The 13,935-nt window shown below is 42.0% G+C and overlaps 1 protein-coding gene across 3 annotated transcripts in view; it reads left to right on the top strand.

The window, feature by feature from the left end:
* Window positions 1-13,539: 13,539 nt before the first annotated feature.
* Window positions 13,540-13,935, top strand: part of ISL2 (ISL LIM homeobox 2) — a 39,812-nt gene continuing 39,416 nt past the window's right edge. For 2 of the 3 annotated variants that reach the window (XM_053402678.1, XM_053402677.1), the window contains exon 1: window positions 13,540-13,619. In XM_053402678.1, coding sequence (XP_053258653.1) covers window positions 13,562-13,619 — 58 coding nt within the window. In that variant the 5' untranslated portion in view covers window positions 13,540-13,561. The remainder of the gene's footprint in view (window positions 13,620-13,935) is intronic. The other variant, XM_053402679.1, reaches the window with a different exon arrangement.

The following is a 13,935-nucleotide window of genomic DNA, read 5'->3' as shown; positions in this document are numbered from 1 at the left end:
AGGGACATGTGACTCATTTTGCTAACGTGTTTGTCTCTTTCTTACAGGCTGAACTGAAGGTCTATTTTGTACCTGAGATAAAACATTGCCTGTTATCTGTACCTTGCCTTTTACAGGAGGGATATTCAGTGAGTTTTGAGAAAAATGTTTGTACAATTTCCAGAGGGGGGAAATGGCTAATAAGTGTTGAGAAGAATCAGAACAACCTCTTTGTTCTGGAAACACCTCTGGAGGGTGAGGGGAATGCTGGGAAAGCCACTGATCACACTCATGTGTCGTGTGCTTGTGTGTGGCACAAGAGAATGTCACATGGGTCCTGTGAGGACATTCAGATGTTATCAGAGTGCACCAAAGGGTGCCGGGTAAAAGAATGTGGTCAACCTTTGAATTGCAGAGCTTGCAGAAAAGCAAGGAACAAGGGATTTAATCATCCCAGGGTGGAGAGAGTAACCACAAAGCCTTTTGAGCTTGTGCATGCAGACCTTTTTGGTATGCCACAGCCAAGTCTGGGCAAGGCCAAGGTTCTGATGGTGCTGACAGATGATTTTACGCGGAACGCATGGGCATTCACGCTGAAAACTAGGGAGGAGGCAACACAACTTATCAAAGATTGGGTTGCAGAGGTGGAACTAAGGTTCTCCACCAAGGTGCAGGGGTTCAAGTGTGACCGAGGTTCAGAGGTCACTGGGTCTGCTTTAAAGGGTTTCTTTCGCCAGAGGGGGATACGTCACAAGGTGACTTCTCCTCAGGACAGTGGCGTGGCAGAGCTTAGGAGTAAAGCTCTGGTTCAAGCATCAGAGATTCTACTGGATGACTCTGGTTTGCCTCAAAGTTTTTGGGGGGAGGCGGTAAAGACAGCCAATTTCACGATGAACAGGTACTACAATTCAGTGGTAGGTGACACCCCGTATTTCCTGCTTCATCGACAGAAGCCGCTTGTGCATTTCTTTCGCACTTTTGGTAGCAGAGCCATGGTGCCTGTACCAAAGTTTCTGCAGCAGGAGGGTGGCCCAAGGTACCAGGAAATGATCTTCTGTGGATATGAGCCTGCGACAAAAGGGTGGAGATTCGCATATCCAGAAGGTGATCAGACCAAGCTTCTGGTCAGTAAACAGGCTGAGTTCTTTGAGCAGGATGGTTAGGCAAGGCGCAAAGCGCGCTCTGACGTTCACTCGGATTGTCTGTCTGACTCTGAGGAGGAGGGAGAGCCAGAGCCTGAACCTGCTGGTGGAGACCAGGTCCCTGAACAGAGTAGGGCGTCTCCACAGGTTGTTAAGAGAGTGTCCAAGAGTGAGCCCTCATCTCCTGTGCGCATAATGGAGAAAGCTCACAGACGTGTCAAGTCAGAGGGGGAGTCTTCTGATGAGGAAGACGCACATGCTGGCCCCAGTGGGTCAGAAGGAGCACCCCAGTTTGTGCCCAGGCGGTCATCGCGGGCTACAAAGGGAATTCCACCTGAGAGGTTTCAGGTCACAAATGCGTGGGTTGGTTTCGCACAGTGCGAACCTGAGATTTATGAGGTTCAACAGGTGCCTAACAACGATGCCAGGAAGGGGCGGAAGGCAATGGGGAAAGTGTTGAACACTCAGAGGTCCTCTCAGAACGTGATTCGAGAGGGGGTGTGGAGAGAGGCTCAGAACTCACAGGGTTAAGAAGTTCTGAGTGACGTCTCACATTCTGAGGCGGGGTTTAGAACACTGAGGGGAGTGGTTTCCTGTGTTCAGTCAGTGTGTGTGTTTGCTCCGTGGAGAGAGCAGCGATGAGTGAACTGTCGCCAGGATTTATAGCTATTGTGTTTTGCTAAGGAATAAAGACTTTAAAAGATAAGGAGACTGCTGCGTCCAGTCTGAGTTATTACCACACGAACGACGTTCCTGCTTCTGTTCCGCTGTGTTTACGTGCTGCTGGAGTCGAAGGTCTTTGGGGGAAGATCAGAGTCGCGCAGAGAAGTGTGCCGGACCCCCCGGACTGGCTCAGGTTTCCGAAGAGTTTTATCAAGAGTTATATTCAGCAGTTAACAATACTATGGGGAAGCTGAAAGAATATATCAAGAGACACTGGAAGATAAAGCTAGAAAGTAGGGATAGAGAGGTTATGGAACAACCAATTTCAGAAAAAGAAATAGAGGAAGTTATAGGGAAACTAAAAGGGGGTAAAGTCCTAGGAACAGATGGATTGGGAATGGAATATTATAAGGTATTTTTTAAAAAATGGTTCCTAAATTGAAGGAGTATATAATTCAGTAATAGAGGGTGAGAGGATCTCACCATTGTGGGAACAATCAATAATTAGCTTAATGCCAAAACCAGGAAAAGATTTGAAGGACCCAGGATTGTATAGGCCAATTTCTCTAATAAATCAAGATGGTAAAATATTGACCTTAATAATGGAAAAAAGTATAAATAAAAACCAATGTGGTTTTGTTTGTCTAGTTTAATAGGGAAAGTGTTGAATAAAATAGATATAAGAAGAAGAAATAAATTGAAAGTTGGTATTGTAGCATTGGCTATCTTTAAGGCTTTTGACTGTATAGAATGGCCGACATTAAAAATGATTATAGAAAGTTTAGGATTTGCAGAACTATTTAAAGCATTAAGAAATCAATTATATTTGATGAACAAGGCATATTTCATAGTGAATGATGGTATAACAGAACAAACAACAAAGGATGCCCCCTTTCCCCAATTTTATTTGTATTGGTCATTGAGACTCTGGCCAATGTAATTAGAGAAGATGGAAATATAAAAGGAATAAGCAATAAAGGAAAGGAGAAAATAAGCTTATTTTCAGATGACACCTTGCTAACAACAAAAAAATCCATTGGAAAATATGCAGGTAATAGAAACACATTTGGATTTTTGGGGGGAGAAATAACAGTGTTGCGAATTAATTAATTCAAATCAGAAATGATTATATTTAATTATGACGAAGATGAAAAATGAAAAATTTTGAAGGAAAAAAATAGATATAAAACTAAGAAATGTAATAAAGTATTTGGGAATAAATAGAACAAGAAACTTAGAAAATTTAGAACAAGAGAAAAATTAAAGAGTGAAATTAAAGAATGAAATTAAGGACTTCCGGTCAGCGCCAGCTATTAATGGCGGATTTCCCCCCGAGCTCCGGGGGAAGTCTGCTCAGCGGGTTCGGGTCCTGACTGCTACGGCGAAGAGGGGACCCTTAAAATCACAGGTGCGGAAGCCTGTGAACGAGGAGACCCGGCGGGCACCTTTTGCGCCCCCCCAAAACCGCAAAGGAGCCTTTTTAAAGGCTTCGGAGCGGCAGCGGGTGAGCGGCGCGGTGCTGAGGGTCGTCTATCCAGCCTGCTGAGTGAAGCCGCATCGCCATGATCGGAGAGCGCTGATTTCTTCCCAAGAATTTGGACTTAAAAGCAACTATTCGTGAGTAGGATTAACAGACTTAAATTGAAATTAATATCAAGAATTTTGGCACTAGCACGGGAAAGGTACAAAAAGGAAGTCTGCCTTTCCATTCTGTAGATAATCTAAAGCAAAGTGACTGTAAGCTGTAACTTAAGAGTGAACATTTTTCTGAAATTAGTAATCTATCGTTTGGATGAACATTTCTCCCCGCCGTTTGGCAGGAGCGGAGGGAGGTGGAAATTGAACTTTTTTTATGCCTGCATGAAAGGAAAGAACTTAAAAAAAGAATATCTGCTGCCTTGATCTCTGGAGTCAGACTGCCTTGACAGGGAAACTGAATGGTGGACTGTCAGCATATTGGGATTGTTTGTAGTATTAACTCTGTGTAAAGATACAGTGTCTTTGGATGGACTTCTATATAAAATAGTATTGAAGACAAACTGGAAACTGTGGCTAATAGGAGAAAAGGGGTTTTTTAAAGGGACATTGGTTACAAAATTTCAAAGTGAAGGTGGAATCTTTCCCCCTAGTGGAGACTTTGTTGTAACAATAACAACTAAGCCACCAGAAGTGAGAGCCAGTGGAAATTTCCTTTTGAAAACAAAAGTACAAGTGTAGGACGTGACCTTGGCTCTGAATGAAAGTGTTATGGATAAAGATAAGGGGAAATTGGAAGAAAAAGGCTTAAGATCTGGTAAACAATACAAGACTGATATTTCCCACCAGCGAAGAGCTTCAACATCCGGAGGCACGGGCGCAGCTGCTGCCTCTCAAACAAAAGTAAGAACTATGTCAACAGAAGACGCCCTGGCACAGGCACTTGGTAAAATTAATGCATCTTTGGAATATTTAACGAAGCAGGGAACAGAGACAAGTAAACAAGTTGCGGAAACTAATAAACAAATTGTGAAAACTAATAAACAAGTGGCTGAGGTCTCAGCAAAAATTGATTTGAATACGAAAAGTATTGATGAACTGGGAAGGAAGGTAAATTCCAATACAGAGACTATTGTAAGACTTTTGGAGGACTCAGCGACAACTCGAAAGATTGCTGAGGAAGCAAAGGAAATTGCTGTTGCCACTCAGGAGAGGATACCACCGGTCATTAAGAAATTGGAGGATCATGATCTGACTTTGTCTATGATCGAATTGCAAAGAAAAGAGAGAAACTTAAGGATCAGATCAGTTCCGGAAAGTGAGAGAGATAATCTGGCGCACTTCCTGACAAAAGAATTTTTGGACTTTTGGCAACAGGGCCTGGAGAAGGATGAATTCAAGATAGTGAGTGCATTTAGGCTTGGTACAAGACAAAGGAAGAACAAGGCAAGAGACTGCTTGATAACATTAAGATCAATAGAAGAAAGGGATAAAATTTTGAATTTGCACTACCAAAAAGCCTTGGAGATTGAAAATTCCTATGTGGAGATCTTTAAAGATATCCCGAAGCATATTTTGGACGTAAGAACCTACTACAGAGATCTGGTTGTTTTACTGAAAAAAAATAAGATATTCTTCAGGTGGGAATTTCCACAAGGCCTATCTATTAAATACAGAGGAAGGAAGATAAGAATAAGGACACTGAGTGATAAAGACAAATTCTTGAGAGACCACGAAGAGGATCTGCAGAAGGAGGTGGAATCTGGGGAGGAACAGACCCCATTGGGAGGAACACTGGACATATCAAACTTGTCATTCGGGTTGAAACCACCGACAGAGGAAGAACAACTACTTGGAGCAGTAGGAGGTAAATAGTTTTATCATGGCTCTGCAACTTCTAAGCTGGAATTGTAATGGTTTGAATATGCCTCGAAAGAGGAAAGCTGTTTTTCATATATTGAAGAAAGAACAATTGGACTTGATTTGTTTACAAGAAACACATGTGATGAGGTTACACAGGAAAATATTGGTGAATAAAAGATTGGGACAAGAATTTATTTCATCTGACAAAGTCAAAAAAAGAGGAGTTGTGATATATGCAAAGGAAAAATTGCTACCGAAATTAATTTTTAAAGACGAACAAGGAAGATTCTTGGCAATTGAAATTCAAGTCCAAGGAGAGAAATTTTTGATTGTAGGAATTTATGCACCGAATGAGGGGAAATCTGAATTTTTTAAGAAGTTGCATGAGACTTTGTTGGTCTATCTGGACTATAATTTAATTTTGATGGGAGACATGAATGGAGTTGTATCTACAAATATGGACAAAGCACAAAGACAGGTACTTACTAAGGATGGAAGACTACCAAAAACTTTTTTTGAAATGACTGACAATATGGACTTGATTGACATTTGGAGAACAAAGAATCCTCTTGAAAGAGAGGGAACTTTCTTTTCTGAAGCCAAAATGACATGGACCAGAATCGACCAAATTTGGTTCACTAGAGGAATGGCATCAAAGATAAAGAAAGTGGAAATCTGCCCAAAAACGTGCTCCGACCACAACGCAGTAAGAATGGAGATGAAGCAAATAACAACTGGCTCCTTCAGATGGAGGATGAATGACACCTTATTTAGAGATGAAGAAGTGTATAAAAAGGCCCAAAAAACATTAAGAGACTATTTTGAAATAAACATGAATACTAATGTTGAAAAAAGAGTAATCTGGGACGCAAGTAAAGCCGTTATGCGAGGATTTCTGATACAACAAAATGCAATAAAAAATAGAAGTCAAAATGAGAAAAAATATAAGATTTTGGAGAAGATAAAAGAAGGGGAAAGGAAACTAAGATCAAAACCAAAGTCTAAAGAGATTTTGAGAGAAATCAAATTATACCAAACACAATATATGGAACTGATGAATCAAGAAATAGAATGGAAAATTAAACAAATGAGACAAAAGACATTTGAATCAGCAGACAAATGTGGTAAGCTATTGGCTTGGCAAATGAGGAAAAGACAAAAATTAAATACGGTTACAAATTTAGAAGTGGAAGGAAAGAACATATATGCGCCAAATGAGATCAGAAATTGCTTCCAGAGATATTTTAAACAATTATACACACAAGGGCCGCAGAAAGAAATGGATATAGACAAATTTCTTAAGACTTATGGATTACAAAAAATCTCTCATGAAAGTAAAATAATTTTGAATCAGAAAATAACTGAGCAGGAAATAGAAGGTGCCATTCAAAACATGCAATTGGGCAAGTCCCCGGGACCGGACGGGCTTACTTCCAGATATTATAAAATGTTGAAGGAGTGGCTATTACAACCTATGAAGGAAGTTTGCAATGAAATTTTGGAGGGGAAAAGGGCACCAGAAACGTGGAAAGAAGCTTATATTACACTTATACCGAAGACTGAGACTGAAAAGACTCAACTTAAGAACTACCGCCCTATTTCGTTACTAAATGTGGATTACAAAATCTTTGCTGACATTTTGGCTAAGAGATTGAAAAAAGTTTTGATGGAGGAGATTCATAGGGACCAAGCGGGCTTTCTCCCGAGAAGACATATGTCAGACAATATAAGGAATATAATAGACATTTTGGAAAAGTTAGAAGTGAATATAAATACTAAAGCAGTCTTGATATTTGTGGACGCGGAGAAAGCCTTTGACAATATTTCTTGGAGTTTTATGAAGAAGAATCTCCAGGGGATGGGGGTAGGCCAAGGATTTGAAAACGGTATAGGTGCAATATATTCAGAGCAGAAAGCAAAGTTAATTGTAAATAATGTGGTTACGGAAGAGTTCAAGATAGAAAAAGGGACACGTCAGGGGTGCCCAATCTCCCCATTACTTTTTATATCGGTCCTGAAGGTTTTGTTAAATATGATCAGAAGGGATCAGCTGGTTAAAGGGGTACAGGTCGGAGCTAAACAATACAAATTGAGAGCATTTGCAGATGATTTGGTACTTACGTTACAAGAGCCAGAATCTAGTACCAAAAGGGTTTTAGAACTAATTCAAGAGTTTGGCCAAGTAGCAGGATTTAAACTGAACAAATCTAAAACTAAGGTATTGGAGAAAAATTTAACACCTATGGAAAAGGAGAAGTTTCAGAATGAGACAGGTTTAACTGTGGTTAAGAAAGTGAAATACTTGGGGATTAATATGACAACTAAAAATGTGAATTTATTTAAAGATAATTATGAAAAATGCTGGACAGAAGTAAAAAAAGATTTAGAAATTTGGTCAAACTTGAAGCTTTCCTTGTTGGGTCGAATTGCAGCTATAGAGATGAATGTTTTGCCTAGAATGTTGTTTTTGTTTCAAACATTGCAGATTGTGGACAAGATGGATTGTTTCAAGAAGTGGCAGAAAGATATTTCTAGATTTGTCTGGCAGGGCAAGAAGCCCAGAATAAAATTTAAGATATTAACTGATGCAAAGGAAAGAGGCGGATTTGCCCTGCCAGACTTTAAACTTTACTATGAATCAGCAGCATTCTGCTGGTTGAAAGATTGGCTGCTTCTTGAGAACACAGATATTTTGGACCTAGAATACTTGTGGTACGACAAGGTTAAAGCTCATAAAGCTTTTAAAAACCATATTGTCAGGAAAGCATTGTTTAATGTTTGGATAAGATACAAGGACGTATTGGAAAATAAAACCCCAAGGTGGTTGTCACCAATGGAGGCAAAGGCTGTGAAAAAACTTAATATGGAGTCCAAATGGCCGAAATATTGGGAAATTTTGGAACAAGAAGGGGATATATTGAAATTGCAGAGTTATGAGAAATTGAAAGATAAAGTGCGAGACTGGCTTCATTATTATCAAATAATGGAGGTTTTTAAGTTAGACAGGAAAATTGGTTTCCAGGTGGAAAAATCAAAATTGGAGACAGAATTGTTAGAATCCAAAACTAAGAACTTGTCAAAAATGTATAACTTCCTGTTGAAATGGAATACACAGGATGAAACAGTTAAATCAGCTATGATCAAGTGGGCACAAGATATTGGTCATAACATTATGTTTGAGGACTGGGAACGGTTGTGGACCACTGGTATAAAATTTACGGCATGTAATGCCTTAAAAGAAAATATTATGAAAATGACTTATAGGTGGTACATGACCCCAGTCAAGCTCGCAAAAATTTACCACTTGCCTGATAATAAGTGTTGGAAATGTAAAGAGACTGAAGGTACATTCTTTCACCTTTGGTGGACATGCCCAAGGATTAAGGCTTTCTGGGAAGTGATTTATAATGAAATGAAAAAGGTATTTAAATATACCTTTTTGAAGAAACCAGAGGCCTTTCTCCTGGGTATGGTCGGCCAATTGGTGTCAAAGAAGGACAGAACATTTTTTATGTATGCTACAACAGCAGCAAGAATACTCATCGCAAAGTATTGGAAGACAGAAGATCTACCCACCGTGGAAGAATGGCAGGTGAAGGTAATAGATTATATGGGACTGGCAGAAATGACCGGCAGAATCCGAGACCAGGGAAAAGAGACGGCGGAAGAAGATTGGAAGAAGTTTAAGGACTATCTTAAGAAACATTGTAAAATTATTGAATGTTAGAACGATGTTGATTTTGAAATTAAGGGGTTTTTAGCTGTAATGATTATGTAATTAAGAAAAGAAAGGTCAAAAACTATATAGAAATTAGGGGAAGGATTTGCTGAATTGAACTAATTAGAGATTGGAATACAGAGAGGGGAGGTATGAGGAGGTCGGGAAAGTAAGTTTTATGAATATAGGGGATTGAAATTATATTTGTTGTTGTATGTGTTTTGTATATATTTTTGTTGTTTCTGTTTGTTCTTTTGTTTTTTCTATTTTATATAAATCTTTAAAACTTTAATAAATATCTTATAAAAAAAAGAATGAAATTAAGGAAAAGCTGGAGGAATATAAGAAAATTAAGCTTTCATGGTTTGGAAGAATAGTGATAATTTAAATGAAAATTTTGTCTAGAATATTTTTTTATTTAAAATGTTATCAATTAAGATATCGGACATAGAGCTAAAGGGTTGGCAAAATATGATCAAAAGATTTTGTAACTGGGGTAATAAACCCAGAATTAATAAACCCCAGAAAATAGGTAGACTGGGTCTCCCCAACATAAAGTTATATTATATAGCAAATCAGTTAAGATATATTATAGATGGGATAATATAACAAGGAGAGTGAGAGTGGTACACAGGAAATGAGGGAGAAGTTAGTGAATATATTTTTTATCAAACCAAGTAGGCAATGGTGGCAGAATATTGAAAATCCCTTATTAAGAAACATTATTGAGATATGGGCGAAATATAAAGGAAATTTGTTACCAGTAAATTCCCCACTAACTCTGGTGGTAGTGATAGAAGATTTCCCAGTAAATTGAAAAAAGGAAATTGAAAAAGCGAAAAAGAAGAAAAGACTTAAAATAAAGGATTGGGTGGAGAAAAGAAAATTACTATAAGTTAGTATGGAGATGGTACTGCACATCATTAAATCAATTAAAGAAGGAATATTTGGCGTTATGTTGGAGGGAATGCCAGGATGACTTACATTCACATGTGGTGGAGGTGTAAATACATACAAACTTTTTGGCAAAGGGTATTTAAGGAGATAACAGAAATCACAGGGTTAAAGCTGACCAAAAGTCCAGAGGTAGCATTCTTATCAGTTTACAATGTGGTGGAAGATTCGCAGGCTATGAAAGACTTGCTCACAAATGTATTGACAGCTGCACAAGATATTATAACTAGGAAGTGGAAGGGGCAAGCAGAATATAAAATGGAAGAATGGTGTAAAGAGGTGTGGGATATAGTTATTAATGATAAATTAACATGTGCTATTAAGGTAAGATGGGGAATATGTAGGAGAAATGATTTTGAGGAGATATGGAAAGTATTTGTTAGATAGTTAGATAGTTATAATGGAATGGTCTCAGGGGTGGGGTGCACATTTTCATTTCTATTTATTTATTATTACTTTGTTACAACAACAACAACAACAGAAGTAAAATTGTGAAAGCCTGTGTCTCTATTATTTATTGTAACCAATAAAGGTCATGGCCACTTTCAACACCCCCCCCCTCCAAAAGAAACACCCTGTGATGAAGGCTGGTAGAAGTGGAAGAGGACAGCTCAGGGCAGGAAATGTGAAGATGAGGGATCTAGAGTGTTGTTTAAGGTGGGAGGGAGGAAGGACACAAATCACAGGTGATCTCCTCTCCTTGCTTTTACTGGGTGGGAGGAGAGGCAGCAACTAAAAATACTTGCCTTGAGCTCCTTGGAGGAAAGACATGATATAAAGATGGTAAACAAACAAACAAAAAAAACACAGTGGTAAATATGGTTAGAATAAGAACTTTTGCCAATACTGCAAATCACTTGTAGGTCCTGATCCAGCTTTTGTCGCCCCCTGGCCTGACTGGCTCTTGTGGGAAACTGACAGGCCTCTGTTATGGGGCGCCAGTTTGGTGGAGTGGTTCATGAGGGACTCGGGCCTGGGAAAGAGCAGGGTTCAAATCTCCCCTCAGCAATCCAGCCCACCGGTGCCTCCCAGCCGAGCCCGGGTTCTTGCGGGGATTCAGGTGAGGAGGGGGAGAACCAGATATAAGCAAAACCCTTTTGCCAATACTGCAAATCACCTAGAGATCTACCTGCAGATCCTGCTTGAGCTTTGTCTATGGGGGTCAAGAGGCGAGCCCTGTGTCCGAACATTCAATTCATTAATATCCGCCTTTTATCCCAAGGTTGCAACAACTTAAAAATGCAAATTGATGCAGCAGCAGGTTCATCTCTGCTTAGTTGCAGGCCGTTTTGTTCCTCCGCTCCCCAGGCCCGGCTCCTTCGGCAGGAGGCTCCCTCGCTCGGAGCTGCTCCTCCCGGCTCTGCCTCATTCAGGCCGGCGCGCCTCTCGCGGGGCGGATCCGCGGCTGCTTCCCGCTTGGGGCGCCGGAGCCGCCCTCCCGGCAGAGCTCCCTCTTGCATCCGAGGGAAAGGCAGGAGGGAGAAGAACTCGCCCCGGGTCCGATCGGGGGCGTCCACACGAGCGGCGCGAATTGGTCCCTGGGGAGGGCCGAGGGCCTCCTCGGAATACCCTGAACTGGAGTGCGGGGTTGGGGAGGGAGGGCAGGCGCCCGCAAAAAAGCTATAGTATATATATGCCATGTGGCCTGAATATGCACTCTCTTCCTAACTTTATGGATAATGGTAATATTAATTTATAATTTAAGATGTTTTGAAATCAGTAAATTATATGTGGGAGTTATGTCCTATTAAAATATAGAGTTGTCGATACCATTATGTGAAGAGGAGGGAGAAACAAACATTATTTTTTAAAAAACGTATTTCACATCTTGATGCCTTCATATACCTGGGAGAAAGCTGCACGGATTTCAGAGAAGCACGCATAGGCATGCATAATACCAAACAAGTGTAATCCTATCCTAATAGAACAATATAATGCTGTTCTATAAAACTATAAATACTAAATATATACTAAATAAAGTGGCTAGACCTTAAGGTAGCCCACTCCTTGAAGGAAAAGTCCACCAAGCAGTTCTGGGCAATAGTTTCGTTAGCAGGGATTGAGCTGGTGTAGATTTTATTGAAACAACTTCAGTTGGTTTAAAAGTTCAAATGTTTCACTAAATTTCTGGTTTGCCTGACGAAGATTTCTGTGTAATAATAAAACCTGCACGCGCTACCAACTAAAGACGATTTCTGTCACCAAATTTATTTTGTGTACATGACCATCGGAACAGCTTCTGGCTATGCTAGAAAGTCCCTTTCCCACACGCCGCATCCCCATCGTTTTTTAAAAAAGATGTGGGGAGAGAAAAAGATTTAAATATATGGAAAGGAGGTCACGGAATTAGCTGTTAGGAGCCTTGTTTCTATTAATTTCTGGCGCCTCGCAAAGGCTTCTGGTTTAAGAGAAGTGAAGTGAAATCAGAAACCTTTCGTTTGAATAAAATTAAGGGTGAGTTGCATCCGGTTTAATTGTTAAAAAAATAACATCCAAAACATTCCCCAGGTTTTTATTCCTGCCACTTTTAATTAACGGATTTTAAAAAGAAACACAGAGGGTTTTTTAAAAAAATCCAAACGAAGGAACCTTCTCTTCGGAAACGTGTTTCCAAATTCAAGAAACGCTTGAAACCCGTGGAGTTGCGGGTAGTTCTGTTTCTTATAAGGCTGGCCGGCTTAGCGGGGGGAGAAAAAAATAAACAACTTTTCTAGGCGGATTGTTGCGGCTTCTCCGAGTCCCGAGGCTGCAACATGACAGGAGTTTAACCATTTCCATGGGTCAAGTAAGCAGCGGGGAGAAAGTTGTGATTTTAAAAACACAGTAAATGAACTGGGATAAAACATCAAGAAATCTAGAAAATATGCCAGTATTTGCCTAAGGAAGGAAACGGGGAAGAGAAAATACGAAAGAAAAAGATGGACTTTTCCACGCTTCATAGCGCCATCCTGGGCACGCAGATTCCACAGCAGTCCGGGTTGCGCAGCCCGGGCGGGCGAGGGAGGGAGGGAAGCAGACTTGGTGGGACTTACTTCTGGGTAAGGATGCTGCTAGGGGGCTGCGCTGGGGCGCCGGTGAGGCCCGCAGTCCCGCCCGCGGTTCCCGGAGAGGAAACGCCATCGCATAAGGGGACCCTGAACTCGGCGCCTGCCTTCTCCCGGGTCAGAGCGCTGATCTCTCTGGCTCGGCGCCGCCGGCAGGACTCCTCCGGGATTCCAGGCCCCGGGGGGCGCGGGAGGGGCGGGAGCGAGGCCCCTTCCGACGGGGCAGGAGCAGGAGGAGGAGCAGGAGGCGCCGCGACGGGGCTGCCGGCAAGAAGCCCCTTTGGCTGCTGGTCCCGGGCGGCCCCTTCGAGGGGCGTTTTTGACTTGCAAGACTACGAAGGAGAGGGAGGAAGGCGGGGGTCGCCCTTCGGGACCCTCCTCCCCTCCAGCCCCGGGATCTCCGCCCTGGGACGCGGGCGGGACTTGGCGCCCCGGGCTCGGCGTCCCATTGTTCACCGCGGGCCAATCCGCGCTCGCCGCCGCCTTCCCGGCCAATGGCCTCCGGGGCGCGGGAGAGGCTGGGTGAGGTCAGCGCCCCGCCCCCGGGAGGGGGTGGTCCGTGGCGTGCTGACGTCATGCTGCGTCTGGGCCGGCGCGAGCAGCCCTCCCCGCGCGCCGGGGCTGGAAGAGTTAGTTCGGCGGCGGCAGGCTGGGGGCTCGGCAGCCCGCTTGGACCCCCGCCCCCTTTCCGACTCCCAGCACTGCCCCACCTCGCCTTCTGCATGGTGGATATTCTTTTTCCTTCTTCTTTCCTGGGTGCTATGGGGGATCATTCCAAAAGTAAGTGGCTCCAGTTCTTTCTCTCTCTTGTGCGTAAAGATTTGGGTGCATTGGAATGTGGTTTCTTGCGGGGGCTTTGCTTTTGCAAGACCCTTTCGCGGAGGGCGGGGAGATGGCCAAACATAACAAATATTGTAAAAAGGTTCCATCTATATATCTACGGCTATATATAGATATGCATTTATAAGCATAAATTTCCCCCTCTCCTTTACGCCACCGTTTGCCTTTTCGTTCCTGGATTCTTATCAAAACCTGGCAGTTGCAGAATTTGCTGCTGGTTTATTTTTAAACGAGCATGTTTTTATTCGGGGGCTTG

The sequence above is a fragment of the Podarcis raffonei genome, chromosome 9, assembly GCF_027172205.1.
Source record: "Podarcis raffonei isolate rPodRaf1 chromosome 9, rPodRaf1.pri, whole genome shotgun sequence".
Classification (NCBI taxonomy): Eukaryota; Metazoa; Chordata; class Lepidosauria; order Squamata; family Lacertidae; genus Podarcis; species Podarcis raffonei.
This window is presented reverse-complemented; position numbering and strand designations above follow the sequence as displayed.